The sequence below is a fragment of the Dermacentor variabilis genome, chromosome 2 (assembly GCF_050947875.1).
Source record: "Dermacentor variabilis isolate Ectoservices chromosome 2, ASM5094787v1, whole genome shotgun sequence".
NCBI classification, from domain to species: Eukaryota; Metazoa; Arthropoda; class Arachnida; order Ixodida; family Ixodidae; genus Dermacentor; species Dermacentor variabilis.
In genome coordinates, this window is record NC_134569.1 from 102,565,503 (window position 1) to 102,592,901 (window position 27,399).

The 27,399-nt window shown below is 48.4% G+C and overlaps 2 protein-coding genes across 2 annotated transcripts in view; one reads left to right on the top strand and one right to left on the bottom strand.

Annotated features, from left to right (window-relative positions):
- LOC142572431 (progranulin-like) overlaps positions 1-27,399 on the bottom strand; it is a 461,641-nt gene that overhangs the window by 104,770 nt on the left and 329,472 nt on the right. The window lies entirely within an intron of this gene.
- On the top strand, positions 10,469-15,109 carry LOC142570390 (uncharacterized; the record flags this gene model as incomplete). The annotated part of the gene is made up of 2 exons (XM_075678778.1): positions 10,469-12,004; positions 15,004-15,109. Coding segments are annotated over 2 exons (1,596 nt in total), but the record flags the coding sequence as incomplete, so codon positions are not given.

Below are 27,399 nucleotides of genomic sequence, written 5' to 3' on the forward strand. Positions count from 1 at the left end.
CCTTCCCGTTGTCGCCCACTGTATATTTTCACAACCTCCGCAACGGCCCTGGATATTTAATGAAATTTCACGAAATATTTATTTTACTATTGCAGTGTTCGTGAGAAAGATGCGCTCACATCGAAGTTTTGTCGTAGTATGACATATTTACTCTCGCATCCCGCAACTCGGCTACGCGAGAGCACGCGCATTTTGCATCGGGGCCTTTGTATCGGCGGCGAAAAGACAGCTAACTGTTCGCCTACGACCAACTTACCGAATTATTATTATTATTATTATTATTATTATTATTATTATTATTATTATTATTACTACTACTACAACTACTACTACTACTACTACTACTACTACTACTACGTCGCGGGATCGTACCTGGCCGCACTCCGATGGTTGCAGAATGCAAAAATGCTCGTGTACCGTGCAATGGGTGCACATACAGCGCTCCAGTTGGTCCAAATTATACCGGAGCGCCCCCACTACGGCATGCGTCATAATCGGATCGTGGTTTTGGCGCGTAAAACTACAGAATATAATTCATTGTGTAACCACCACGTAGTCCCGACCGACCCACCGACCATGCTCAGGGAAGGCGTTCACACAGGCAGGCCGGTGGATCGCAATGCACGCATTGCGCAGAGTGAGAATTTGTGCCACCTGTAATAAAATAATTGTGCGCCCTTTGACAAAGCGATACTGCCGCTAAGGAAATGTTTTCTGTCAATGGAGAGCGAGCGTATTGCACAGTTCAAGGTTAACACCTTGAAGAATTATTTAGAGAAATTAAGAAATGGGCACATGCAATGTACTACTTCTCGCGGAATATGTACTTGAACACATAATTTGGACATGTGGTCATATGTTTTGGGCATGACACTCTGTCTACTGGGAAGGAAGGAAGGAAAAAGTGGAGAAGGAAAGGCAGGGAGGTTAACCAGTTTAGCTTAACCGGTTTGCTACCCTACACCTGGGAGAGGGCTGGGGCGATGAAAGATGGGGAGCGGGAAGAGAGAGAGAGAGAGAGCACATAGCACAGCACACACACATCGTCCGTTAGAGTCTATCAATCTGGCATCGTACGTGATATCACTGTCACAGTCGCTTGTCCAATCCCGTCTCTTTCAAAAACCGCAGGTGAGGGCGACCTTAGTCGCCCTCACCTGCGATGTCTTCTGTCGGCGGCATGTGAAAATCGTGTCGAGGGACAATGGTCCAGTGTCAAGGTGCGCTAGAACGGATGCCAGGGACTGTCGCTGAACATTATATTCAGGACAGTTGCACAGAGTGTGTTCCAGCGTCTCCTCGCAAAGACAGGCATTGCAGAGAGCGTTGTCGGCCATTCCAATGCGAAATGAGTACAATTTCGTGAAAGCCACCCCTAGCTATAAGCGATAAAGCAGAGTCGCCTCTCTTCGGTCGAGTCCAGTTGGCATATAGAGATGCATCAAAGAGGGCAGGTGGTATTGACGGTTGCTCTGGTTGGTCTGGCTGTTTGGTGTGCACCATAGAGAGAGCGTGATCTCCTGTGCAAGCACTCGAAATCTGCTAGCTGCGTCGGATCGTGAAAGCGGTATGGCCTCTTCTTGTGCGTCTTCAAGAGCTGCCCAAGCGGCATTATCGGCGTCTTCGTTTCCAGTGACACCGCAGTGACTTGGCAGCCACTGAAATGTCACGTGGTGTCCTTTCTCCTGTGATGTATGGAGTAGGCATCTAATATCGAATACGAGCTGTTCGAATGGCCCGCGACGCAAAGCTGATAGTACAGATTGTAGGGCTGCCTTTGAGTCACTGAAGATCGACCATCGTCGAGGTGCCTCCCGATTGACGAAACAAAGTGCAGCGCGAAGTGCAGCCAGTTCAGCAGATGTCGATGTTGTAGGGTGGTCAGTCCTAAAGATGATGGTAATAGCTTTTGCTGGGACAACCACAGCACTGGACGAACACTGGATGTTTGTGAAACGTCAACAGAGGCAACTCTTGCGATTGCTCGGGACCATCCAATGCGAACTCACATTACGGTGGAAGCGCTGAGAACGCACATCAGATATTTTGCACGTGCCCCCTATCACCACCTTGCAACACTACCTTCCGACAAGCACCAATCATCATTCTCAAAAACTATCATCAAGTACAACGACAAACTTCTCTCGGGCTTCACCGCTGCATCTAAACCATCGATACCCCCTTGGTGTCTTATCAGCCCCACAGTCCATCTCAGTGTACAAGGAATCGGGAAAAAGTCTGAACTGTCGTCGCCTGTGCTGAAACAACTGTCTCTGCTTAAGCTTCTGCACGAGAGGTACGCGGGCAGTGAACACACCTATACTGTCTACTGGGGTTGTCTTAACTTCCCGCTGTCGTGAATAAACATACAAGAATGGAAAAGAATAATAAAAAAATTAACATTTTACAGTGGACAGAAACCGCACACATACGAATCATGCATAGAGATTCGGCATGCCCGACTGCACGCATTACCACGGATATAAAGTTGCCACGCAAAACATGTATATGTTGTGTGGCAACATGTTCAATCACGCATGTCCAAATTACGCATGTCTCAGAGAAATGACATGTGCAAAGCATACATTCCCTCGCAAATAAATAAATTCTCCAAATTAAGGAATCGAGCTTGTGGAAGCAATACTTAAATTAAACAAGCTGTCTAGCAAAGGCTACCATGGGACTGGCAGGAAAGCGTTGAAAGACTCTTCCACGGCGAAGCTGCCTTTCCGAGGAACGCCTATGAGTTTCCTTTGTAGCTTCAAGCTATATCTCCGGCTGGAAGCCAACTTTCTCTTTCCGAAAAAGAAAACTTCCTGAACCTTCCGGATTTCGGCAAAATTATTTTCCTCAGATTCCTCTACCCAGTTCCGAAGCCAGCAAACGAGCGTACATTGCAAATAATACATTCTTTCATTCATTAGTTCGTTCATTCACTCTTGGTGTGATTGTTTCCACGGGATTATCTCTATTGTGACACGTTTTTCCGGGCAATCAAAACATGCTGCCAAATATGAGAGAGAGAGAGAGAGAGAGAGAGAGAGAGAGAGAGAGAGAGAGAGAGAGAGAGAGAGAGAGAGAGAGAGAGAGAGAGAGAAACGCGATATAGCGAAGGACCCTGCTGTGATCCAGCATAATCCAAGCCTACCCCTCCTTTCTCATAGAGGGAGGTAGAAGTCCTGGAGGGGGAAATTTATAGGTTCAAAGAGGCGATTGCGCACCTTCCGCGTGATTTCCTTCGTTTCAGTTCATAAAGAAAAGCGCTCTGCACTACGCTACAGACAAGGCTGATATCCGTCGTATTACGGAAAACAGAACTCTTCGACCCTGATACGAGCCGACGTCGGCCGGAGTCGCTCTAGATACATTAGTGCATTTTGAAAGCGAATAGCCTTCTTTGTCTCTTTCGCTTGGCTTTGTGGTTGGCGGTGGTCAATGGTTGGCGGTGGTCAATGGTTGGCCCGTGGTTGATGGTCAGTGGTTGGACTTGCGATACAAAGGCAAGTCCGATATTTCTTTTTCTCGTAGATAACTGCGCTCTCATCATATTTGTTCCACTGAGTTCAGCGTCGGTAGAGAAGATGACGCTATTGCAGCGGTAGCAGGTTTTCAGGCCAGTCTGGCGTTGATAGCATAACGCCAGGAGATCTTAATGTACGCATATTTGTCGGAGTGCGTTCTGACAACCACACTGGACGAAAATTTGTCAGATTAAAAGCACGGTCCTGCTACATTCGAAGGACCCCTTCGAAAGACCCCGATAAAAGGTTGAAAACTTCTTAAACGGAAGAGAACTTTCCCACGCTCGGCAAGTTCTGTTGAACTCCGAGATTTTTGACGCAACTCACCTAACGCGTCGCACGCACCTTCGAACTTTTTTTTTTTCACACGAAACTGGAGCTGCGCGTCGTGGTAGGGAAGCGGCACAATTAAAAGAGATAGAAGTGGTATTAAAAGAGATTTGGTGGACCAGTGGCTTTGCGCTTCGAGATCGAACTTGGTCCTGGTTTCATATAGGGGCTATACATGATACTGTAGGGAAATTCTAATTTCTTCACTCACACGACCGTCTCGCGGCTTCTGAAGCATCAGGTATACATAGGTGCGACCATACGTCGATAGAATGTGCACGGCCAGCGGGAAGAAATACGAACAAACGTACTCGATGTTTGGGCCGAAAGAGGCAGTTAAGTAGGCAGCACTACCCTTGGTTCTTCGTGAATGCGGCCACTTGACGCGTGGGCTGTCATTTGCGACACATTGTAACTGACGGAAGGTTGAAATACGCTGCCGCCTATAACTATCCTAAAACGCTGTGACGCTTATGCTCTTGGTTTGTTCACACTACCTTTATTTGACCTTGTAAATGCGATCGGTTGACAGTAAGAATGGAGAAGCGTCAAAATGGCTTCTTCGAATAAAAAGCAATACACTTAAATACGGCATTACAGGGTATAAAAAATATTACAGTTTGAAGGTTCCGCATTTTACATCAAAGAACGTGCGCGACTGTCAGCAGAGACGCACCTTCACAGCTGAAAGTGCGGCACTATGACATTCACATTAACTACAAGCAGCGCTTCACTCCACGCAGATGTGCTATGCGGTGAAGACACCCTAATGTTCGCCGAATGCCACTGACTGTGCGTGCCTTAGCAGCTTAGTTCTCGTTCATATTCCAGTTGGATCATGGATGCCGGGTCGCCGAGCGCTCATAGGAAAAAAAAAAGAAAGAAAGAACATCTTCTGAACATTCACGAGACGAAGCTGATGTCAAGTCATTTCTGTTTATGCTGGCTATCCAGACCGATTCTTGTCTGCAACCGCAGCGGCGGAGGCTACGGAGTGGCCGCGGCTGAAGATGCACTTTACGTTCGCTCCCGAAAGCTATTTTTGCAGCGCAATACAGCAATAGCGGCAAAATTAAAATACTTCTGGCGGTTTTACTTGACGAAACCGCGATCTCATTATGAGGCCCGTCGTCATGGTAGGTGGCTCCAGGTTAATTTTGACCAGTTGGAGTTCTTTAACACACACCCTATGAACGGTACGCGGGAGATTCTGCATTTCAACCCCATCGAAACGCGGCCGCCGCGGCCGAAATTCGATCCTGCGCCCTTGGGCTACTTAGTAGAGCTACGCCATGGCCACTATACGCCACCACGGCGGGGCAGTATACAGTGGTAGCCCGTTGACCTTGAGTCATCTAACATCGCAGCAATTATAGCAGAACAATTTAGAATCATGCTAATTTGCAATGACGCCGCTACCGTTCCAAGCTGCCGCTGCAGGAGAAACGGCGATCGGCACGTGTATACACTAGTGCGAAGAGGAGAGCGGCGCGGCGCGTTGGTTCGAGTACTACGTTCCTCCTCACCAATAAAACGATCTGTAGACGGTGGTGCTAACCCAAGGAAAATTTCCCTAGATCTGGCGATTTCAGGTCTTGTTTAAGAAAACGTTTTTTTTCTTTTATCTAGGGAAAATTTGTGACGGTAATAAGAACTGTTGCACTGCAAAAATTTGCACTGCAATGTGACTTACGCTTGAGCGCACAGACTTCGTTAAATAAATTTATAGAAAAATGAGCTTGTCAGTACATCTAAATTAGACTTTTGCAGTCTATCTGCATAGCAAACGAGTTTCTCTCTGCAAAAAATACATTGGCAAAGTGAAGAAAACTAAGGAAAACGAATGAAATCTAGGGAATTTATGAAATCCAATTTTGGGGAGAACTGGCTTAAGAGGTTGGGAGCACTGTCCACAGAGCATTTCTGTTCTCCAGTGTAGTAAACGAACTCGGAAGTATAACATAGCAAGAATTGCCTGCGGGCTATAGCTGGTACAAATTCAAAGCGCGCTCTGCGTAACGCGTAAAAAAAGAGAAAAGAACACAGATATCTTCCTTTCCTAGCACCTGGATTGGAAATTAGGTTAGTATACGTATACTGTAAGTACGCTTGCTCAACCACTACATGTACAGCAGATATTTACGCGTCTGTTAGCGCCTCTATATTTAAGTTCACTTGAATTGGTGACTACAGACTTGATACGAAACCTGATAGTGGCTTCATGGATGACATTTGTGAATGTTTATCATTAGAGTGTTGAACTTGCTTTCACCTTTGCGCATCCCTCTTGCTATGTCATCATCATCCCTCATCACACCTTTATGTCCCCTTTCCCCTCCCCCTGTGCAATGTAGCAGGCTAGAACGCCTTAACTCAGGCCGAGCTCTCTGCCTTCTTTCAATTAAATTATCTCTCTGTCTCTACGCGACGTAAATAAAATATTCAGGATTCCGCTAACATTCTGGCTATACTTCACCAAAGACGCCATTCAGCACTCTTTTATTTTGTTTTTTGACACCTTTCATTCCCCACTATGGTCGATTTGACGTACAAAGACAATCAACCTTTAATGTTTAGGGTGAGTAGACGATCGCCCACTGTCCGCAAAGACGGTATCGGAGCACCGTCCCCACTGATCATCGGCCCAGAAGGCAGTGAAGGCAGCTCCGTGCTTTTCAAGAACACCTAGCTGGCTCGTACGAGCGCCTCTAATACCGGAGTGCTGTCCACGCACGTGCACACATTTACCGCGTATTTCCCTCTCCACTAACTATCGTTCATCTCACTTGCTATTCTCCATTTCGCTTCCACCACCACCACCACCACCACCAACGCTGGCTGTGTTGCATCAGGCGGGAACCGCCTGACATACTTGGGCGGCAAATATTCTAGCTGAGCATTTCGTACCCGTTGTGAACGCTGGTGTGTCACCAAACGTAGGTGAACTCAGAGCGCCGGATTAAGGCAACTGATAGGTGTGGGAACTGATTATTCCAGCACTCCGTGCAACACTGTCACTCATCGTCACGTTTCTTCAAGAAAAAGGAGCATAAGGAAATAGAGAAAGAGAGAGAGAGAGAGAGAGAGACGAAAACCGTGCATTAAAAAAACATAAATAGAAAGAAACCCCTGTGGTGCTTCCGGCGAGGCGCCTATAGATTAGGTATAGATTGTTTCGCTCATCATCATGGAATGGCCAACAGCCTCACGTGCGACACATGCAGCAGCGATGAGACGCTCGCACACGTTATCTGTGTCTGGCCGCGATATAGCACCCAGCGACAAGTGATGTGCAGCGTGCTGGATCAAATGTACAATCGCCCACTATCAGAATTAAAAGCTTTAGGTCAGTGCTCCCAAAGAACAACCGCACTGAAGGCCTTACTCGCGTTACTAAGGTTGCCGCGTTCTACGGGCCTTCACGGTATACTTGAAGAACGCGTACCTTCCACTCTATAGTGTACATGGTTGGTTTGTGCTCGTCTCTTTTTCGCTCTCTCCACCTATATACTCTCTCTCTCTCCATATATATATATATATATATATATATATATATATATATATATATATATCTTCCCGGTTCCTCCTGAACGGATCCAGTCACTCAACGGAAGTGCGTGAAAACCTGATGTACCAAACATGTAAATATTTGTGGTTACCCAACGCAGGACATATATCCACCAGACGCTTTCATGGTTAACATCCCTGCCTTCCCTTCTAATTTTCTCTATCTCTTCCTTTCACACCTTCGGTTTGTTTTCGCTCTTACGTGTTTGTGTTAAAGCATTCAAATCGACATCGAATATTTTCTAATAACGTTGCACTTCAGGCTAAAATTAAAATTTAGAAAACGTGCATGCCATTACATCTGTCTATCCGTGGACAGGTGGAGGCCTGTAAGAGTGGTTCGCGTGTTTAGGACTAAGGCCTACAATACAGAAAAGAAATAAAAAATAAGAAAAGAAAAAGAAAGAAAAGCGCAGGAAGGAAAAAAAAGGTGGAGGGGGACGTTGGTTAAAGAGGAGCAGAGAATTTAGAATGGGGAGAGGTTACATTCATTCCTCTCTCGAGATCGCCGATTGTCTATCGAAGAGAAGTCCACGGAAAAGAAATCAGAAGAACGACATACCAGAAAACGCCAAGAAAAAAAAGAAGATAAAGAAAGCCAATACGAAATGATGACCGAGTCGATACTGCGTGGGCGTTAGCGGGCAAACACCGCAGGGGTGGCGGCTTGACAATCTACGCATTGTGGCCTCACTCCGTCCGCACCTCTCCCGTGGTCAAATAGCGGAAGGAATACGTGGTGCCTGTGAGCTTGCACAGCTCGCGGGGTGGGTTTTGTTTGCCTTCGCGCGGAAAAAGAAAAGAGTGTATACACAACAAGGAACGACAAGACAGAAAGGAAAGAGAGGGGAGATATTTAACATTGCGTGAAAGCATGCATGGTTTCCCCATCCGCGCAGGACAGGCGGGCGGGTTTGTGGCTTGTTACAACGGCGTCGGCTATTGTGGACGTTGTGTGAGTGAAGGACGGGCCTTCTGTTTAGCGATCTGGTGGCGGCGAAAATTTAGGGGTTGCGAATCATCACCTGCCGTTGACGGGCATCAAAGTGGCTATAGCAACGGCCTCGCAGTTTGTAACGCATTGAAAATGTACTCAGATTGTCTAACAATTGTTTTCTCTTTCTTTCTTTCTCTATATAGGCTGAATGACGATCGTGTATAGTTGTCCTTACGTCGGATCTTTTTTTATAGGACACGGACCACATTTGCATGTGACTCTCCAAGCCAGTGCATCGATCGTCAACACGCAGCGTTATTGACGAAGACAAACTGCGTTCCAGTTTTGCGAATTCTCCTATGTCTTGATGATGTTGAAAAGGCATCGTAGCATTAATGACGCTCTGTATGAGTATCATACCTCAATGCCCCATTTCGTTTTTGTACCTCGCCGACTGTATATACGTAGCTTTCAGCTTCAATTTATTCGCATCTTTTTCTCTCCGCTTTGTAACTTTCAGTAATCATTTGCCCGTTTCCTTTGGGGCTTTGTCTCTGAGATGTATAATCTTGCTGTAAAAAAAAGAAAAAGGAAAAAATCAAACTTTTGTGAAAGGAGACAAGGAAAATTAGAGCACTTGTGTCTACCCGATACAAAAAATGCATGACCCTGTGGTGATCATGTCAGAAGTTGACACCGGAGCATATCGCCGAATGAAAAGGTAGCGTCGTGTCGGTAGCTCCTTGTAGTAGGAAAGACTGACGTGGGAGGGAGTCGGAGAAAAAAAAAATACACGCTGCGAGTCTGCCCTTCGGTCACAGTATAGGAGGAGGTGTTGTAGACGATTAGAGTGAAGAATGCCTTTATAGCGGGTGCTGCTAAAGTTGGGCGCCAGCCGAGTGTCACAGAAAACGGAGCAATCTTGGCGCAGCACAACCTGAAGCAGTTCTTCCAAACAAGAGGTTCCAGTGTAGCTAGTTTAATAAATAAAATTATTCCAGCTCTAAATGCCGTACCCGCCTTTTTTTTCTTGCGGTTTGTACCGGCCAGGCTATCTTTCACGGAGGCATTGCATTTCTTATCTTCAACTGTGCCAGCTGTCTGAGTGCCGTTTAGATGGGAGAGAACACCAACAAAATTTTCAGTGCAACAGTTTCATTCGAAGCACGCCTCGACGAGGTAGCGCCAGTAAAGTGGCACGCCTGCATCCCAGAGCTGGCCGTCGATCGTTTGCGAGACCTGCTGCGGCGCGTGCCGGCGAGCGCCGAGCGCGCGCCGCGCTTTCTTTTTTTTCTTCTCCTCCTTTCTTGCCGGTTCTCCTTCTTATATTTGCTCCCTCTCCTGAAAAACCCAATGGCATTGTGTGGCGGCGCCTTCAATCCCGCCCTTTGAGCCACTCGACATGATTGGCCCCGCCGACCCTGTGACGTCAGGCGCGACCGGCTCCCGACGGCTGAACAGGCCAATAACAAAGCGACGCTCCAAGAGAATCAATCTGCGCGCGCGGTGCGCGCGGTGGGAGAGAGAGCGGCGCGAATCTCGCCGGATTCCGCGTTTGTTTTCGCCGCCGTCGGTGACGCGCCGCTTTCCTTCTTTATTGTTTTTTTTCTCCCGCCCTTTTCATTGCTCCTCGTACGCGGGGATCCCTGGCTTGTTTCGTCGGTGGCTGCAGGAGCAGCCGGCGGCGTCGGCAGCGGCTGTGGTAGTGGCACGAGCGTCGCGCGCGTCGTGGGGGTGCCTTCCTCTTCCCCACCACCCTTTCTGCTTTCTCACCCTGCTGCTTTGGCTTTGGAGTGACGCCGCGATGTCGACTAGTCGCACACGTCGTCCGCTGCCTCCGCTCCGTGGACGCTGCACAGACGCCGGTCGCGTGCCGGTCTGCTCTTGACTCAGTGAGCGGTTCTCCCGCCAGCGGCTCGCCGAGCCCACCTGCGCAGCGCGCGTGCACGGAGAGGCAAAAGCCGAGGCCTCTTAGAACTGCTCGCGCCAAGACATTTCTGAGAGGCAGACAGAGACACCCCAGCCCAGCTCTGGCATGAAAGTCAGCATCACCTGTCCACCGGCTACGATGACGACAGTGACTCAACCGCGGTTCAACGCCCCTTCGGCTTGACGTAGCAGCGAAGCCGCCTGTCGAGGCAACCCCCACACCGCTCGCCGCGGCCTCGATCCGAGGACTACGAGGCTGGGGCGCTCCTGCTCCGAGAACGTTGTGTGTGTGTTGGCAATTTGCTCCTGTGTGTGCGCGGATCCCGCTTCGCGGGAGCCCCCCGTGAAAGGCGTCAAGATTGCGTCCTACCCTGCATCCGTCGTGTCGGCCGCGTTCCCTTTCGCGGGCTTCGACTATCGCTTTCCGTACGGAGCTCTGCCCCCGCCGGCGACGCCGAGGGATTCGGGCGCACCGCACGGCATCCCGTTGTCCCTTTTGGACCGTGGCCCCCTCGGCGACCTGGGCGCGCGGTCGTCTATCCCGCCGACCTCCGTCGGAGGAGGCCCCTCGCCGCTCCGTCCAGCGCCGCTCACGTCGGCACCTTCTTCGTCGTCGTCCTCTTCGTCGTCCGCCGACTCGCACGTCAAGCGTCCCATGAACGCCTTCATGGTGTGGTCGCGTGCCCAGCGACGCAAGATCGCGCTGGAGAACCCCAAGATGCACAACTCTGAGATCTCCAAGCGGCTGGGCACCGAGTGGAAGCACCTGTCCGAGTCTGACAAGCGGCCCTTCATCGAGGAGGCCAAGCGACTCAGGGCACTGCACATGAAGGAGCACCCGGACTATAAGTACAAGCCGCGCCGGAAGCCTAAGAGCATGCTGAAGAAGGACGCACACCACCACCGCTTTCCCTTTGCCCTACCGTACATCCCGGGTCCAGGAGACTACCTTGGCCTGGCCGCGGGCCTGCCGCGCTCTCTCTTCTCACCGCATCCGCGGATCGCCATTCCGTTTCCGCAGCATCCGGCCACCATGGCCTCGCTGCAGCAGCATCAGCAGCCGTCGCCAGCACCGTCACCGTCGCAGGCGCGGTCCACCTCTCCGAGGTCCTGCCACACGGAAGAGAACAACAACCGGCCGTCATCGTGCGATGACGTCGTCATCGGCTCCGGTGGCCGCAAGCTGAGTTCTCCGTCCTCGCTGTTGGCGACCGCCTCCTCGTCGTCGCCCCCCGCATCTTCGGCGTCTACAACCCCGACGTCGGACCCTGCGGCGCCCCCCGCGTTCAAGGCGTTCCTGCCGCCCTCGTACGCGTCGCCGTACGTCCCAACGACGTCGTCAGCCGCCGTAGCCGCTGCCGCAGCGTCGTTCTACTCGGCAGCTGGACTGTCATACCTGATGCCGTGCGGCTGCGGCTCGCCGTATGCCGGAGGCGCGGCCGACCCCAACTGTAGGCAACACCTGGGGCCCGCGCCGCCAGTTCCGCCCGTGTCGACGTCGTCTTCGCTGTTCGCGTTCAATCCGTTCCTCAAGTCGGTCGAGTCCGGTCTGCCTCCGGGCTACGCGGGACACGCGGCCATGGCTGCGGCGGCTGCCGCCGCGGCTGCAGCGGGCTCCCTGCTCGACGATCCGCAGTCCATGTCTCCGTCGGCCGCCGCCCACCTGCTCGGCCTCTACTCGTCACTGGCCAGGCCCAAACCGCACGACGCCCGGCTTGAGGTAGGCGCTTCTTCTCCCAAGCCCTTGTGAGGTGCGCGCGTATACGCTTGCAATTGTCGCGCTGCTTATCTGAAAACGCGGACGGGAGCGTGACTGTGAACACACTCAGCCGTTTGAGAAAAAGCGTCGAGATTTATTAATTGCATGTGCAGAGATCACACTATCTGTGATTAAGCTAACGTGGAGACGAAGCGTGTGCGTTTAAGTCATCGATCGCGGCGCTGACACGTGCACGCAGACTTCGAAAACAGCCCTCTTTGGTTGGTTCTACGAATTAGTCGTAACTCCTAAAAGACGAAGTGCAGTTTCATTCGCTCTGCAGTCAACGCAGACGTCGCTGTGGAAGGTGACTATCATCACATTAGGTGCCTGCCAGATTAGCGGACAGCACTGGCATGTGATTTCCATTGATCGGAGCAGATAGTGAATGACCTGCATTGGATGTACATCTGTTACGGTTGACTCAGTATTTAGCCGTGAGATACAGCTGCGATAGGTCATAGAGACGTGGGGGACTGTTTATGCATATAGAGGTGTCTGTCTATATAGGCATTGCCACCATTGAGAACGGACCGCACTTTATAAACATGACGCGGGCGAAGTTTAGGACTCTTCATTATTGTTGCCAACTTTAGTAATTAACACTGTATTGTCACTTGATGACACTCTTCGTAAAGGGGAGGCTTTCGTTTTCTATATGCTTTAAAAGCTTCAGTCACCAGAGCTATAACGAAGGCTTGCGTCATACACCGAGCGCTCCCCCCCCCACTCTGTCCTTATATATATATATATATATATATATATATATATATATATATATATATATATATATATATATATATATATATATATATATATATATATATATAATGCTTTCCTCAGAAGCCCTACAATTTAGACTTCGTGCCGCCTCCCCCCTCCTTCCCAAGAGTGTTTAGATGCATGAACATTATACACTTCATACTTGTGCGTAACATATGTACAAACATCCTGGTGCGCAGTTTTCTTTCCTTTCGTTATCATCTGATCTCGTTATCAGTGTTACCGTACAGCAGACCAAGTCGATTGATAATTCCATGTAATATATTGAAAGTGTTGTGAAAGAAGGAAGATATTCATATTTATTGCAAATTCGCATGGTACTCACCGTGAGTGCTTTTTGTATTCACAAGCAATACGAGAGTGGAAGTAAATAAGAAAAGCAAAACATACAAAGACATAGACAGACTCGTCTTTGCATGAAAGGCAGGCTTCAAATGCTCAGCGCTTTCAGAACTAGTTCCTTAAATACCCTGTCACCTGGGCACATTCAATCGTCTCTGAGTCAATGCCAATTGTACAAGCTCATAAACACGCGTCGTCAACCGCGAGGGGTAATCATGAACGTTATCAAAATATGTTATCACAGCACTAAGATACCAAACTGTGACTAAGAATCAGGCTTGTAACACATCTGATGACGTTAAAATGAATGAAGATATTCTATAAAAGCACGACGGTTACTCGGTGCTTTACATGTATGACCGGACATTTCTGAAGCTACAGCTTAGTGCTTCGGAAGGTTTTTGGCGATCCATGGTGCACAGTTGTATCAAGTGAATCGCCTCAGTGACCATTGAGCACGAACCCAATTTTGCCTTGATGTAATCGCTTTTGAAAAAGGCAATTGAGGTCGATATAAATGACGATTATTTGATTAATTCATTGATTTACTTTAACGTCCCAAACTAACGCTGAGGATATACGAGATATTTAAGTGCTCTAGATTAATTTAGACCACTTGGTGTTTTTTCTTTTACCATACTGCTAATTCGAAGTATATTTGCATTTCACGCGAACAACAGATATATAAGACAAAGGACCGTGGATCTTGGCCGTTAGTTCTTTCAATCACGCCTTAATTAGTTTAGGGAGGACCCCTTAAAAGAATGACACAAACACAAAGACACGCGCTGCATGAAACGACGAGACGACGACAGCGAAGGCGCGACACACGACAACGGCTCCCGGTCGACGACGACGGCACGATGGTCACAACGGTGCAGACGGTGGCACTGATGACGACACGCCGCTGACTGACATCTAGGACTGACGTCACTTGGTACTCTCAAAGTCACGTGGAGTCTCCAAACATACGACCGCTGCTCGCATTCATTAACTTAATTGATGTGAAAATTAGGGTCACTGCAGTGTATAGAGATGTTGTTGCGCTGCAACATTATCAGGGTACGACAGGCGCGGCGATCGAACACGTGTCCTCGTGCTCGTCAGTGACTATTGAAGAAAGAAGGAAAGAAAGGAATGTTAACTAAAAATAGTCCGGTTTGCTACCCTGCACGGGCGAAAAGGGAAAATGGATTTAAGTGGGTAGGAAAGGAGAAAGACGAGTATAGAAGCGGGAATCGACGTGAAAAATTCCAAAGCGGCACACGTCAAAATCACAGCCTCCTCAGACCGCAAGAAGCGAACTTTAGTGCTATGGCTGCCTCTAGCGCATCCGTTCGTTGTGACCACTGTCTATAGTATATTTTACTTTGATAATAGCCGTCTGTGTATGTGTCTCTAACGCAGAACGAAGGCTAGACGAGTCTATGTACTACCCGCCATCGCTATGGTAGCTTAACGAACGCAGCCCCATCTATACAGAAATTATACAGCAATTTTTGTAGGAAACGTTGCGATGGAAAGGGCTTGTGTGACAGAAGTACGAGCTACCACATGAAGGCCGGTACGCAAACCGAAGTTTAGCTACATAATAATGGAACTATAGAAAGGGAAAGGGGGGTTGGGGCGCTGCGGAGGAGAAAGGAACTGGGAAGGACCGCATACTAACCCAACAAGTGAGTCACTTGTTTCCGTAAACGTATTGCTTTTACGGCGAATGGGTAATTTCTTTTAGTGTACTAAACTAATTCGTGTTGCCGAAATAACGTATACTGTCGGTCCACCTATATTTCTCTGTTTCATTTGTACTTTTCGGGCTTTTCGACGAATTGCAGGTAAGAAGAAGGCTGATGGAACGTGCACAGCAGCGCGAACACAAGAGCGTCATACGTTAACTGTTCAAAATAAACAACCTAGTCGTTATCATCGTCATTATGACAACATGGTGCTTCTTTTCTCTGTGTTCGTAGTGCCGTAAGTAGTGATCGGGAATGGGGGGGAGGGGGAGCGCTGCTACATTCTGGATTTTACAGCGAGCAGCTTACCAAAACTTTCTCCAGCCGTGCGCCGTCCGTAGCCGTCATGCATACGTAAGGCGAACTCCCATGGTTTGAAGAAACGAAGGCTTCATTAATCATTGCCGAAGGCGGGACCTTACGCTCCTCAAATTGGTGCTCCAGCCAATTACGAATATCGTCAGAGCGCGGGCACTGAAGGCTGCAGTGGCTCACGATATATGTTCGCGCCGCCGTATAGACAACTGTGAACAGGCTGTCGGAAAAAAGAAGTTAAGCGTGGTACTGGAGGCTGTTCGGCATATTATGAGAGAGAGGAGACGGATAGGTGAAAGGCAGGGGGGTAGGTTATCCAGCAGTAAGCTCAGTTGGCTACACCGTGCACTACGCAAGGGATAAAGGGGAGGAAAATCTTAAAAGGAGGAGAGGACATCCACTGTTGGTGTCGCCGACATAGTGACAGTTCTCTGCTCTATATGTTTGGCTGGTTAAAGTCGCGCATGGGCAAGAAAAATCTATAAAGATAGTTTTCCAAGCAGACGATTTTTTTTTCTTGAAATTGAGCACCCTCCTTTTCTAGGATCCGTAAGCACTTTATTAACTATGAGATGTCTTCAGGCTCAGTAAACAAGCAGCAGCCAACTTAGAACATGCTTAACTGACAAGCAAAACGTCCTAATTTTAAAACACGGTGCTTTTTCTAGAGACATTGCTGTTGATGATCTCTGTCTGCTCTAGGGGCACGGGGGATCTCAATAAATTTGTTCGAAACAAGTAGCCCTCTGGCATAGGCCGTCTTGAAATTAGTTAACTGCAATATGTGCCATAAGGTGATTACTTAAGCACTTAATTATGAATGTTTGTCAATTAGTCGATAATGCATTTCTACTTTTTGTGCAAGTAATGTCCGCCTCTTCGAGTAGACGAGCTCATGCATTAGAATTCTGTTATCTGCCACAGGCAATCGAAAAAAAAATATTTTTGAAAGTTTTCGCTGAAACACCAGGCATATATGACAGTGACGGTGTTCTGGTCAACTTACATTAACGGTGACGGAAGAATTGGGGATAAAAGTTGATGGAGAATACCTTAGCAACTTGCGATTCGCTGATGATATTGCCTTGCTTAGTAACTCAGGAGACCAATTGCAATGCATGCTCACTGACCTGGAGAGGCAAAGCAGAAGGGTGGGTCTGAAAATTAATCTGCAGAAAACTAAAGTATTGTTTAACAGTCTCGGAAGAGAACAGAAGTTTACGATAGGTAGCGAAGCACTGGAAGTGGTAAGGGAATACATCTACTTAGGGCAGGTAGTGACCACGGATCCGGATCATGAGACTGAAATAACCAGAAGAATAAGAATGGGCTGGGGTGCGTTTGGCAGGCATTCTCAAATCATGAACAGCAGGTTGCCACTATCCCTCAAAAGGAAAGTGTATAACAGCTGTGTGTTACCAGTACTCACATATGGGGCAGAAACCTGGAGGCTTACGAAAAGGGTTCTGCTGAAATTGCGGACGACGCAACGAGCTATGGAAAGAAGAATGATGGGTGTGACGTTAAGGGATAAGAAAAGAGCAGATTGGGTGAGGCAACAAAAGCGGGTAAACGACATCTTAGTTGAAATTAAGAAAAAGAAATGGGCATGGGCCGGACATGTAATGAGGAGGGAAGATAACCGATGGTCACTAAGGGTTACGGACTGGATTCCAAGGGAAGGGATGCGTAGCAGGGGGCGGCAGAAAGTTAGGTGGGCGGATGACATTAAGACGTTTGCAGGGACAACATGGCCACAATTAGTACATGACCGGGGTAGTAAGTATGGGAGAGGCCTTTGCCCTGCAGTGGGCGTAACCAGGCTGATGATGATGATGATGATGATGATGTTGGTGGGGCTAAAACTATTTCATCGCGTAGGAGACAGAGAAGGCCGAGTGACCGCTGTGTGTGGTTTTTTTTTCTTTTTTTTTGTGGCCTGAAACCGTGGCTCATTTCGACGAGGGGGACTAGCCACGTTGGAGGTAATGAAAAGCCCACAAAACTGTGGCTTTCCTTAACATCTTTTTCCTCACTGTGCGCCGCTCGCAATTTCATTGAAGTCCAAGCTCACCTAGGAAGCGCTCATGCGAGAAAGGGGCATCGTTTTGCATAGTGTCGTGTGCTATGAAGACTATAGTTGGAGTATACAAAAACATAACAGTCGGGGGCAAAAAAAAAAAAAAAAGTGATACGAGACAGAGACCGCGCTATGCGGTGCCTAAGCGTATATTGCGACCGCAGAGCGCTAAGGATTCATTTTTCTGGCATGTGAGGTATGTTTTACAGAGATGATACATGAGCTTGGTTTCGGATAAATTAAGGGACACGAAGAAACAAAGAATTGAACGAAACTTTTCTTCCCTAATCCTATCCGAAGCTTGGCCACTGCCCCGCAGTGCATATGCGTCACCCAGTAAAGGAAAACCAAGCCTAAACGCGTGTGTTTCAGACACGTGTCTGTATGAGTTCTGAGACTGACATGAGCGCGTTAGGTCGAACAGTTCCCTGTCGTAACGCGACCCATGTGCGGTGATGGTTTCGTATCGTAATCTAGCGTATTTGCTTGAGTGCGCCTCGGTGCCTTTTGCGAGTTCATTCCCGCCTCCCGCTCGGGTCAGGTCCCTCACGGATCGCCTCGGATCCCGCTACCTTGCGGATGCTGTTGTTTCTCTCACGACGTGTACAGTAATTTAGGTGATACTGTTTATTTTATGAGAGCGCGGCTTCTCATGGCAAGCTGAGAGGCACAAACAGAGAGGAAACGGGAAAAAGCGGGAAAGTAGACCGTCAGGCACACGCCTGAATTAGCATCCCTGCACTGGAGGAAGAGGATCAAGACACGAAAAGAGAGGAAAAAGAAAGGGGAGATAAAAGAGAGCTATTCGGGCCCACACGTGAAGGGGAGCACCACGTCTTTAACCGCCGTAGTGATCTGTCGACTTGAGGTACCGCAGTAATCGCCTTGTTGCTTTCTATGCTAGAAACGCGCAAGGCCATATTGCCAAAACATCTCCGCCTGCAGAAACGGTCTTGAGTTGAGTCGTTTAATGCTGTCCGAAGAGGTCTGTGCTGAAAGTCTTACTACAAGGAAAAGTGCCCCAAAAAGGTACACAATAGTCTATGCTACGACAAGATTCCAACATATAGACATGCCCCCCATTACAGTTATAGGAACGAGTAAGTATTTGTGCTACACGCCACCTCGATCCAGAGGCGGGGTGTGTCAGGAGATGTCAGGAGAAGACCACCAATAAGTATGCGTCATAGTTTCAGACAGGAAATAAAATTTTTCTTGCAGCACCGGTTCCTTTTGAGTATTCGGAACTGTTTGGGTTCTCTCACGAGCGTTTATATACTGGGCAGCCTCGTCGACGAAGTCACCATCACATCAGCAGTGCCGGTGTGTTTTGACAGCCGCTGAAATATGATATGTACTTTTTCGCGAACTTGATGGTGGTCCTCTATTATTTCATGTACTAACTGCTCACGAGTTCTGTAATGTAGGGCAAACTGCTTGCTTGCTACTCTTTGGAGTCGCAAAGTAAGTCCCACATGCGAGGTTGCTCTTGCAGGACGTATTTAGCATTGCCGTCTGCTTCAAAGCCATTCTTGGGTAATCGGACTTAAGCACCTGATGTTACTAGAGACAACACAAGGGAAATGAAGGCCTTGTTGCTGGTTTATATCCCAAGGGAATGCAGCCTTGCTTGGTGACGATAACTTCAGAAATTGTAGCTCGAGGGAGTCGTGAGGGCAAGAGGGCCAAGCGGTGATCGGGGAAACGGCCGGGAAATACAATAAATGTGCACCCCCAGATATTCACCTAAAGCGATATATATATCGGGATGGAGTTATCTTTGGCGAGCACGATTTGTTTCCGATGTTGAAGCACAGCGAGGAAGTCTTAAACTCATACGCAGTGCTTGTATACTCTCTTCAGCGAACGAACATTCTCGAGTTCCACGTATTGGACACTATAGCAGGCTGTAGCGTAAAGTTGCAGCAAGCTACGACAGTTTGCCGCTCTGAAATGTATACGATTATGTTAGATGCGTCGGGTGACATTTACCGTATTATATATTGTGTTATAAAACGGCTGTCCCGAGTGCGCGTACTTCAAAGTTATTTTCTCTGTATGCACTGTAGGCTTTGTTCGTTCGACCTTTGAGAATAATCCGTAATCTTAACAGCGCTTAAGCTGTCAACGTTGTGAAATGGACCTTCTCGCATTTTAGTCGAAGTGGACTGTGTTTCGTGCAGCTTTGTCGTTGACGCCACTCCGCGAGCATTCACTTGTCAAAAACATGACATCATACTTACATTTCAGCGGGTGAAATGATTATCGCGCTTCGACTGTCTGACGCCTCTGTTATGCATCACCCGTGAACATAGTGTCAGTTGTGTTCTTGTCGTTACGTTTTGTATTATGCTGCGCATGAGACAACTCGTATGTGTCTTGACTTGAGCATACAAAGAAAAGCAGGGTTCAGAAAAACGGTTACTGGCAGAAGAATCAAGCTGGGAAAAAAAGAAAGGAAACGAAAAAGAAAAGGAAAGAGGGCGAGCGAACGTAAAGAGCCCGACAAACACTGCAGATGAGCCGAAAAAAAAAAGCTTGGCTGAATTACGAAATCTACGAGCTGCTCTTATCACGCGAGTAATTCCTTCGCACGGGGAGAGAATAATTCACATTGCGTTCTGTAGTTCTGTCTAACAAGAAAAGCAGAAACAATCAGAAAAGTTAAGCGCCTGTTTAGGACACTTCTATATGGAAAAATACGCTGCGTGCGTAAGAAGAAAAAAAGCATTTCAAGTGCTTTATGTTTTTTGGAGTTTTGCCTCTCTTTGGAGTTTTACGCCAGATGGAGAAAGTGAAATAGTGGTGAATGAAGATCTGACGGGCAGGGCACACTCAAATACTGTGTCGTGCTGGAAGATGCCCTTGCGTTTAACGCCTGCGCGTCGGAAAAAAAGAGATAATTGAGTAATGCGGGTGAAAACATTTCAGACCTCCGCAACTCCATATACCGCATGTGTGTGTGTGTTTTCTTGTATGCGCGTGTGTGTGCGTGCATGTGTTTACAATTGTGCGTGCGTGTTGTTTTACATGAATGCGCTTTTGTATGGGGCTGGGAGAGTCTTTATTCTTGGGCAGAAGAATGCTATTGAACTTCATTTGATATATACTACACGTTTAAATGCGTGATATTCCACAACGCGATACATCTTGCTGCACCTACGAACGTGCTTGTGGATTCTTTTATGCCTCGACAGCTGCGTTGATGAATTATAAGTGAAAGTGAAGAGAATTCGCACCAATCATTGCAAACTGACTCTCTTGAGAATGGTGGAACATAACGCATTCGAAACCTGCAGAAGTTGGCGCTGAAATTCGGTTGCTGCTTTCTCGTTCTTTACAAAGAAAAAAAAAATCCATTGAATCTACAGAAGTTCAAGGCAATGTCGAGAGAGAGCCTCGTGGAGACAGCGCAACATCCACGCAGCACCCACGTGTTTCTTAGCGTTAACTACCAGAGCTAGCTAATAAGCGTTGCTGAGTAATACTTGTTGGGGGGCTAGTTGGTGCATGTTTCCAGAAGAGGGTTGTAGCGCCGAAAAAGACAACACATAGCAAGCGAGACGGGACAGGCGCAGGCGCCTGTCCCGTCTCGCTTGCTGTGTGTTGTCTTTTTCGGCGCTACAACCCTCTTCTGGAAACGAATAAGCGTTACTGGCAACGTATCTCAGCAGCTTTACCGTCCTGGAAGCTATCGCTTGAATTGACAATAATCTCCCCACGGTTCCTGCTCAATACTTTATTGTTCGTAATTTTGTCTAGTATTTCTATTTCGTATTGATAGGAACGTTGGTTTCATTCTTGTTCATAAGATAGATGCCCTCCCAGCACGGAACTTATTAGAAGGCATGATAAAAGAGGCGAGTCAACAGCGGTCGACATCGGCGAAAGACGACGCCTTCTCGAGCGCGTTAGTGTACCACGTGGTTTATTGTTTAGACTGCACAGCCTTCGAGATCGGCCCACATTTTTAGACTGCACCATGTCCTGGACAGTCCTATATTTTCCATTGAGTAAAGTCGCACTTGCGGCAACGGTTTTAGACGCGCGCAGTTTGAACTAGCGCATGCATTTGTGTTTAATTTCGGCCTTTTCCCACTAATTACGCATTATTAAGCATTATGACGACGTAGCGCTACGCCAACTTTGTGCGCCTTTCTCGTTTCAAACTTTATTTCGATGCCTTTTTTGTTGTTTTGCATGCACCATGCAGAAGGCCCCAAATCGTCGAATTAGACGAGCTGACAGTGGCCAGAAATACTGAGATCTCACCAACCCCAAATCAGTCTGAAGTCTCCAAAGGAGACCTTGTTTTCAAAGAGGGCTCTGGAGCCGAATTCACAAAGCTTTTCCTTCATAAGTGCTCTTTGCCATTCGCTATATCCACATTAGTTATGGTAATATGTGGAAAATCAGGATTGGCTGGAATTTGTTCTTACGGATAGGAGGAGGAGGAGGAAAGAAAAAGAGAAGGCAGGGATGTCAACCAGAGATGCGCCTGGTTGGCTACCCTGTTCTGAGGGACGGTAAAGAGGGAATAGAAAGGTGAGATAGAGGGAGGGAGGGGGGAAGAAAGACGCGGTGAGCTGCTCACGCACGCGGAGGGCCTGAGCAAGTCAAAGGCGTTCGTGTAGGCCAGTCGCCTTCAATAAAGACAAAAGTGCCTTCACAGCTTTGTGCGCCGACGACGGACAATAGCCTTTTGTGACTACGGGCTCTGGTTTTTGGCCCTTGTTGATGCTTTCGCGTAGAGCACGTGCTGGGTGCAAATCTTTTCCCGACTGCATGAAAGAGCAGACTCGGGGCCCGAAATCCACGCGAAAGGGCGCGGACAGGTCGCGACCGTGTATAGCGTTCGTCGGAGACAAACAGGCAGGGGCTTCCAGGGGTCGCTTGCCCGCAGTGCATCGTGTCGAGTGACTGCGAAAAGGCCACTCGAGTGGAGGGCGAGAGTTTGGAGCGAAAGCATAAGCCAGGTGAGAACAAAAGAAAACGATGCCGTGCTCTTGTCGATCCGCTACAATATCAGTAGGTTGACGTGCCGATATTATACTATAGGACACAGTGCTTCGCATGCATGAAAGGGCGCTTGACAGCTCCGTTGAAAGGTGTTAAAAAAGACATTGTCGGAGCCGAGCATGTCGCGCACCTGACTGAGAATTCCTTCCTGCCGCCTGTACTCATGACCTCGCGATCGCGACCCTTCCAAAGCACAGGCTTTCTTTTGCCCTGTCAAATACGCTTACGGTGTTTAAGCAAGTTTGAGTCTGTTGAGAGCAATCAAGAAGACATGTCTAAGTAAACGTTTCACTAAAATTCGTCTCAGGAAATGCCTAAGCAAATTTCGCCTAGCTTACGAGTATAATGCGAGTATAGTATAACGAGCCAGTAACCTGCGATCACCCGGCGATGCAGTGAATAAAGTATACGGCATACGTGACATCCAGCGTGACGCGTGGCCGCACTGAGACGTATTTGCTGTATAGTCGCGACGCTTCTGTCGACACACACACACACACACACACACACACACGCACACACACACATGTTATATATATATATATATATATATTGCTTCTGCTATACGAAGAGGAGTAGCCGTCCCCTTTGTCGAAGCACTGCATCTCTATTTCATTTCTATAACAGAAGAAAAAAAAGACGGTGATTTTTTCGCTAGCGTAAGTGCGCGCGTGCATGCATGTACGCGTCCTGCAGCTGTACTAACGGCCGGGAGAGGGAGAAATGATTTTATTGAAGGTCATGATTAATACCTTATAAGGTGCTTCTCGGATAAGTGGACGAGAGCCAACTGGCCGATGTGGGCCGCGCAGCTCAATGACGCCCGCTAGTGTGTAGGAGGGGACCGGGGTGTTGGAGAGACCTGATGACTGTGGACGGGTGAACAGGTGACAAGGTGCTACGTCGCAAAGCCAAACGCGTGATTCGGGGGACGCTGTTGTGAAGCGCTGTGCCAATTCGATCTGGGGTTCTCTAAGCGCTCGCGCAAGCGTGAATGAGGGAGTTCCCTAAGAAACTGATGTTACAAAGAGTTGCTTGAATACCAGTAGCTATGGTCGGTGAACCACACGAACACTTCATTGTGCCACTTGGGAAGATCGAGTCTCATTTCTTCAAGCGCGAGAAAGCGTCAAAAAAGAAATAAAGAAGGGAAAACCTTTTTTCGATCCAGTAAAACATTAAACACTGAGAGGAAGTGCCCAATAAAACCCCATATATATGCAATATAGTGCATTTTTCAAGTATATGTGCACCGAAAGAGAGAGAGAGAACTAAACGTTTATTGTTTGAAACAGTGCCCCCAGCGAGGTCCGGTATCCGTTGCGGTGGGAAGGCTCTTTAGTCCAAGAACCCTCTGGCTTCGACTGCCCTCTCGGCCCTGGCGACTAGTCGTTGGTCTTCCAGGTCGCCGAGGGCGAGCTTTGGGCTCCCACGTTTCGAATAGGTGATCTTCGTTTGATTGTTGTGCTCGTTTCGCATCCGTTTCCGGTTGCATTTCGCTGCCTTCCTGCCATGGGCATGTCAAGAGCAAGTGTGTCAGGGTGTCGGGCACGTTTCAGAGTGGGCATAGGTTGTCGTGGAGCGTCGTTTAGAGGAGGTGCATTATCGCTCCGTGAGTGTACTTGTTGCTTTGTAGGCGTCTGAAGGTCATCTCTGCCAAGTTTTGGGTGCGGTGCAGTGTATACCCGACGCTCGAGCCTGTAGTGCTGTAATACGGTCGAGTAGTTGGTGGGTACGGCTTCTTCTGCCGTGGGTCGGAGAGCGCGGGGGGTGAGGGGAGCCCGGCTGGCGTGCTCGCGTGCAGCGGCGTGGCCCGCTTCGTTACCTTCTAGTCCTTCGAGTCCGGGTACCCACGTTACGCTGGTGTATACGGGAGCGGGGTGCTTCGTCGTTTTAGCATCTTGAGTGCATCGGCCGAGATAGGGCCCCTTGAGAAGTTTCTACAGGTGGCCTGCGAGTCAGTGAATATAACCGCTGCGTCTGTGCATGTGGTGTTGGCGAGAGCAATTGCCGGTACTTAAGCCGTTTCCGGGTTGCGTGCCTTGGTGGTTGCCTATGCTAACTCGCAGCCTCGGGAGTCTACGACGCTGAGAGCGTACGCGTTTCGATGTGGATACTTGGCCGCGTCGGTGTATCGGGCATCCGGTTCGTGCTTGAACCTTCGTTTGATGGTGTCGGCTCTAGCCTGTTGTCTGTTCTTATGGTACAGGGGATGCATGTTGCGCGGGACACGTGCGATGCAAAGGCACTTTCGAACGTCCGGTGGTGGGATTCGCTCTTTCTTGTCCGTGTCTGCGACGTACGTCTCGCTGTCGTTCAGGTGTCGGAGTACCGATCTCCCGGTGCGCGTGAGCTTGAGTCGTTCCAGTTGGTTGTTCTTGTGCGCTTCGACGAGCTCTCGCCACGTGTTGTGGACGGCCATCTTAAGGAGACGTGTAGAGGAGGTTATGGGGGGAGGGGGGGGAGTCTCAGGGCCACTTTGATTGCCTTCCTTATCATGATGTTGATCTTTTTTATTTCAGCGTTTTTTAAAGCCAGGTATACGGCGCGCCGTATGTAATGCTGCTGGTGAGCAGTGCTTGTATTATTCTTAGCGTGTCTTGCTCCTTGAGCCCGCTTCTTTGGCTTGAGATCCTTTTGAGGAGGTGGGTGAGTTGCTGAAGGGTTCGCTGTAGCCTCGGTAGGCTGGCAGCTCCCGATCCGTCCTTGTGGATGTGGAGTCCAAGCATTCGTATAGTATCGAACTTCGGTATTGTTAATAATAATAATATTTGGGGTTTTACGTGCCAAAACCACTTTCTGATTATGAGGCACGCCGTAGTGGAGGACTCCGGAAATTTTGACCACCTGGGGTTCTTTAACGTGCACCTAAATCTAAGCACACGGGTGTTTTCGCATTTCGCCCCCATCATTCGGTATTGTTGTTCAGTTGCTGGTGACGCTGGGGTGGGGATCTTCGTAGCTGAGTCGCTGGCCTCTCGTTCTTGCTTTCAGGACGACGTGCTCAGACTTATCGGGGCCGCTGCGGAGTCCGCAGTTCCGGAGATAGCTTTCGATGGTGTCTATACGGCTTCTCGTAAGCTGCTTTCTTGCCCCCCAGTGTTCGTAGCGCTGGCCCAGAGCGTGACGTCGTTAGCCTACATCGCGTGACGCAGATCTGGTGTGGTCTCGAGGAGTTTGCTTAGATCGATCATAGCTACGTTGAAGAGTAGCGGTGAGATTGACCGACCCTTGGCGGGGTGCCTCTGTTTGCAAGTAGCAAGCTTTCGCTGCGGTTGTTGCAGATCCCGACTGTTGCCGTGCAGTTCGTCAGAAAGTTCCTGGCGTACGCGTAGGTCATGTAGTGCTGCAGCTGGTGCCTTCGAGGTTGTTGGTGGCTGATGCTCTCTCGACGTCTACTGCCACTATTGAGTACTTGCTTAGAATGTTTTCTTTCAGCTGTAAGAGTAAGTCCTGCAAAACATTTTTTTTTAGTGCCCACAATGCAGCTGGCTACCTTGAAGGAGCGCTGCCGCCGTGTTAGCGCGATAAACTTTATCGCGTGAATAAGCCGGCGTACACGCATACGTGGGACGCTTGCATTCCTACAAAAGTAAGATTTTGTCATGCGCATGCGCATGAACGAAAGTCTACATCTGTAGGAATGCATGTACATACGCTGCCATGCATGCGCACATTAGCGTGACGCGAAAACAACCGACCTTCAGCTATTTTTCTCGGCATTTTGGAAACACCCAGGGAAACGTTTCGCAGGCGACGCCGGGCAATAAGAACGGCATGCTGGCGGAAAGCAAAGTCTGCTGACGTGTGTATAACAACGTTTTTGTTGACTGTAATACCTGCTTTCTTTCTGTACTTTTTGTTTTTTTTAAATCGCTTCTTCTCCTTTCAATTGGAGACTTTTCCTTTCAGTTGGAGACATATGCTTGGAGGTGCTGTCTTATTAGTATTAAAGTTCCACTCATGCGCGCTCAGCAAATGTCACGAACCGTCGGTGCGTCCTCGGTTTCAAATCGACATCCGAACAACATGAAGCAGGCCGACGTATATATCTCAAAAATTGAAAAGCTGACGCGAGAGCTGCCCCGAATGTTCAACAAAAAGAAAAAAAGAGAGAAACAGAAAAGAAAAGCAGAAGTGACTTTTTTTGACATCGGAATAACGAAGCAACAGTATGGATGAATACGCTGTTTGAGAAAACGGTTGTAGATGCTCCACGGAACAGATATTGATGACGGCAGCGATTCAACGTGCCTTGCTGATACGTTGAAGAGGAGCCCCTCTTTTTCCACGCCAGCTAATTTCCGGCACGATTGCGCTGTTTGTATGGGAGCTGTAACTCACCAGGAGTGAAGGAACAATTGGGCGCGCGCGGAGCGGCTTCACTCACATTTGCACCGCCTCTGTTATTAATACTTCGTTTTTTTTTAACCCAGTAACGGCCAAACGCAGTTTGACGTGAAAAATTAGAAATTGTTCACCTTTATTTCTGCCTATGGAGATTTCTTTGTAATTTGAAAAAGAAAGAAAGAAAAGAAAAGAACAAGAAGTCAATGTTATTTCAGCAATAAGTTCTTCAGTAGTTGTTTATTGGTCTTCCGAAGTATTCATAACTGAAAACTATCTGTAGTGCATCGAAAACGCTACGGTAAGCGATGCGTTAAGTTTTATGTGCTTGAATAAGAAGAGTGAAGTGTCGAAACAGCGTACCATATATGATACGTAGGACGTTACAGAATTAATACGATTGTAAGGAAAGTCCAGACAGGAAGCATGAACAAAGGTTTGCAGCATGAGTAAGAATATTTACGACATGACTGACTGACAGGATGAAGGCTTGGCGTAAAAGGAAAAATAAAAAAAAAAGAGGGACTTCTCCATGCTGCCGTAAATGCGTCTCTGTCAAGCGTATAGTCATTTTTCTTGGAAGTAAATTTCGGTTTGTCGCTTTGCGGGGCAACCGCATTGTTCGCAACAACTTCGCCGTCCGGTAAGGTGATCTCGACGTTGAAGAGACGCACGCTCGCTCGCGTCTACCCGCCTTGCGCCCGCCGCGCTTCGCATGACGTAAAACTGCTTCG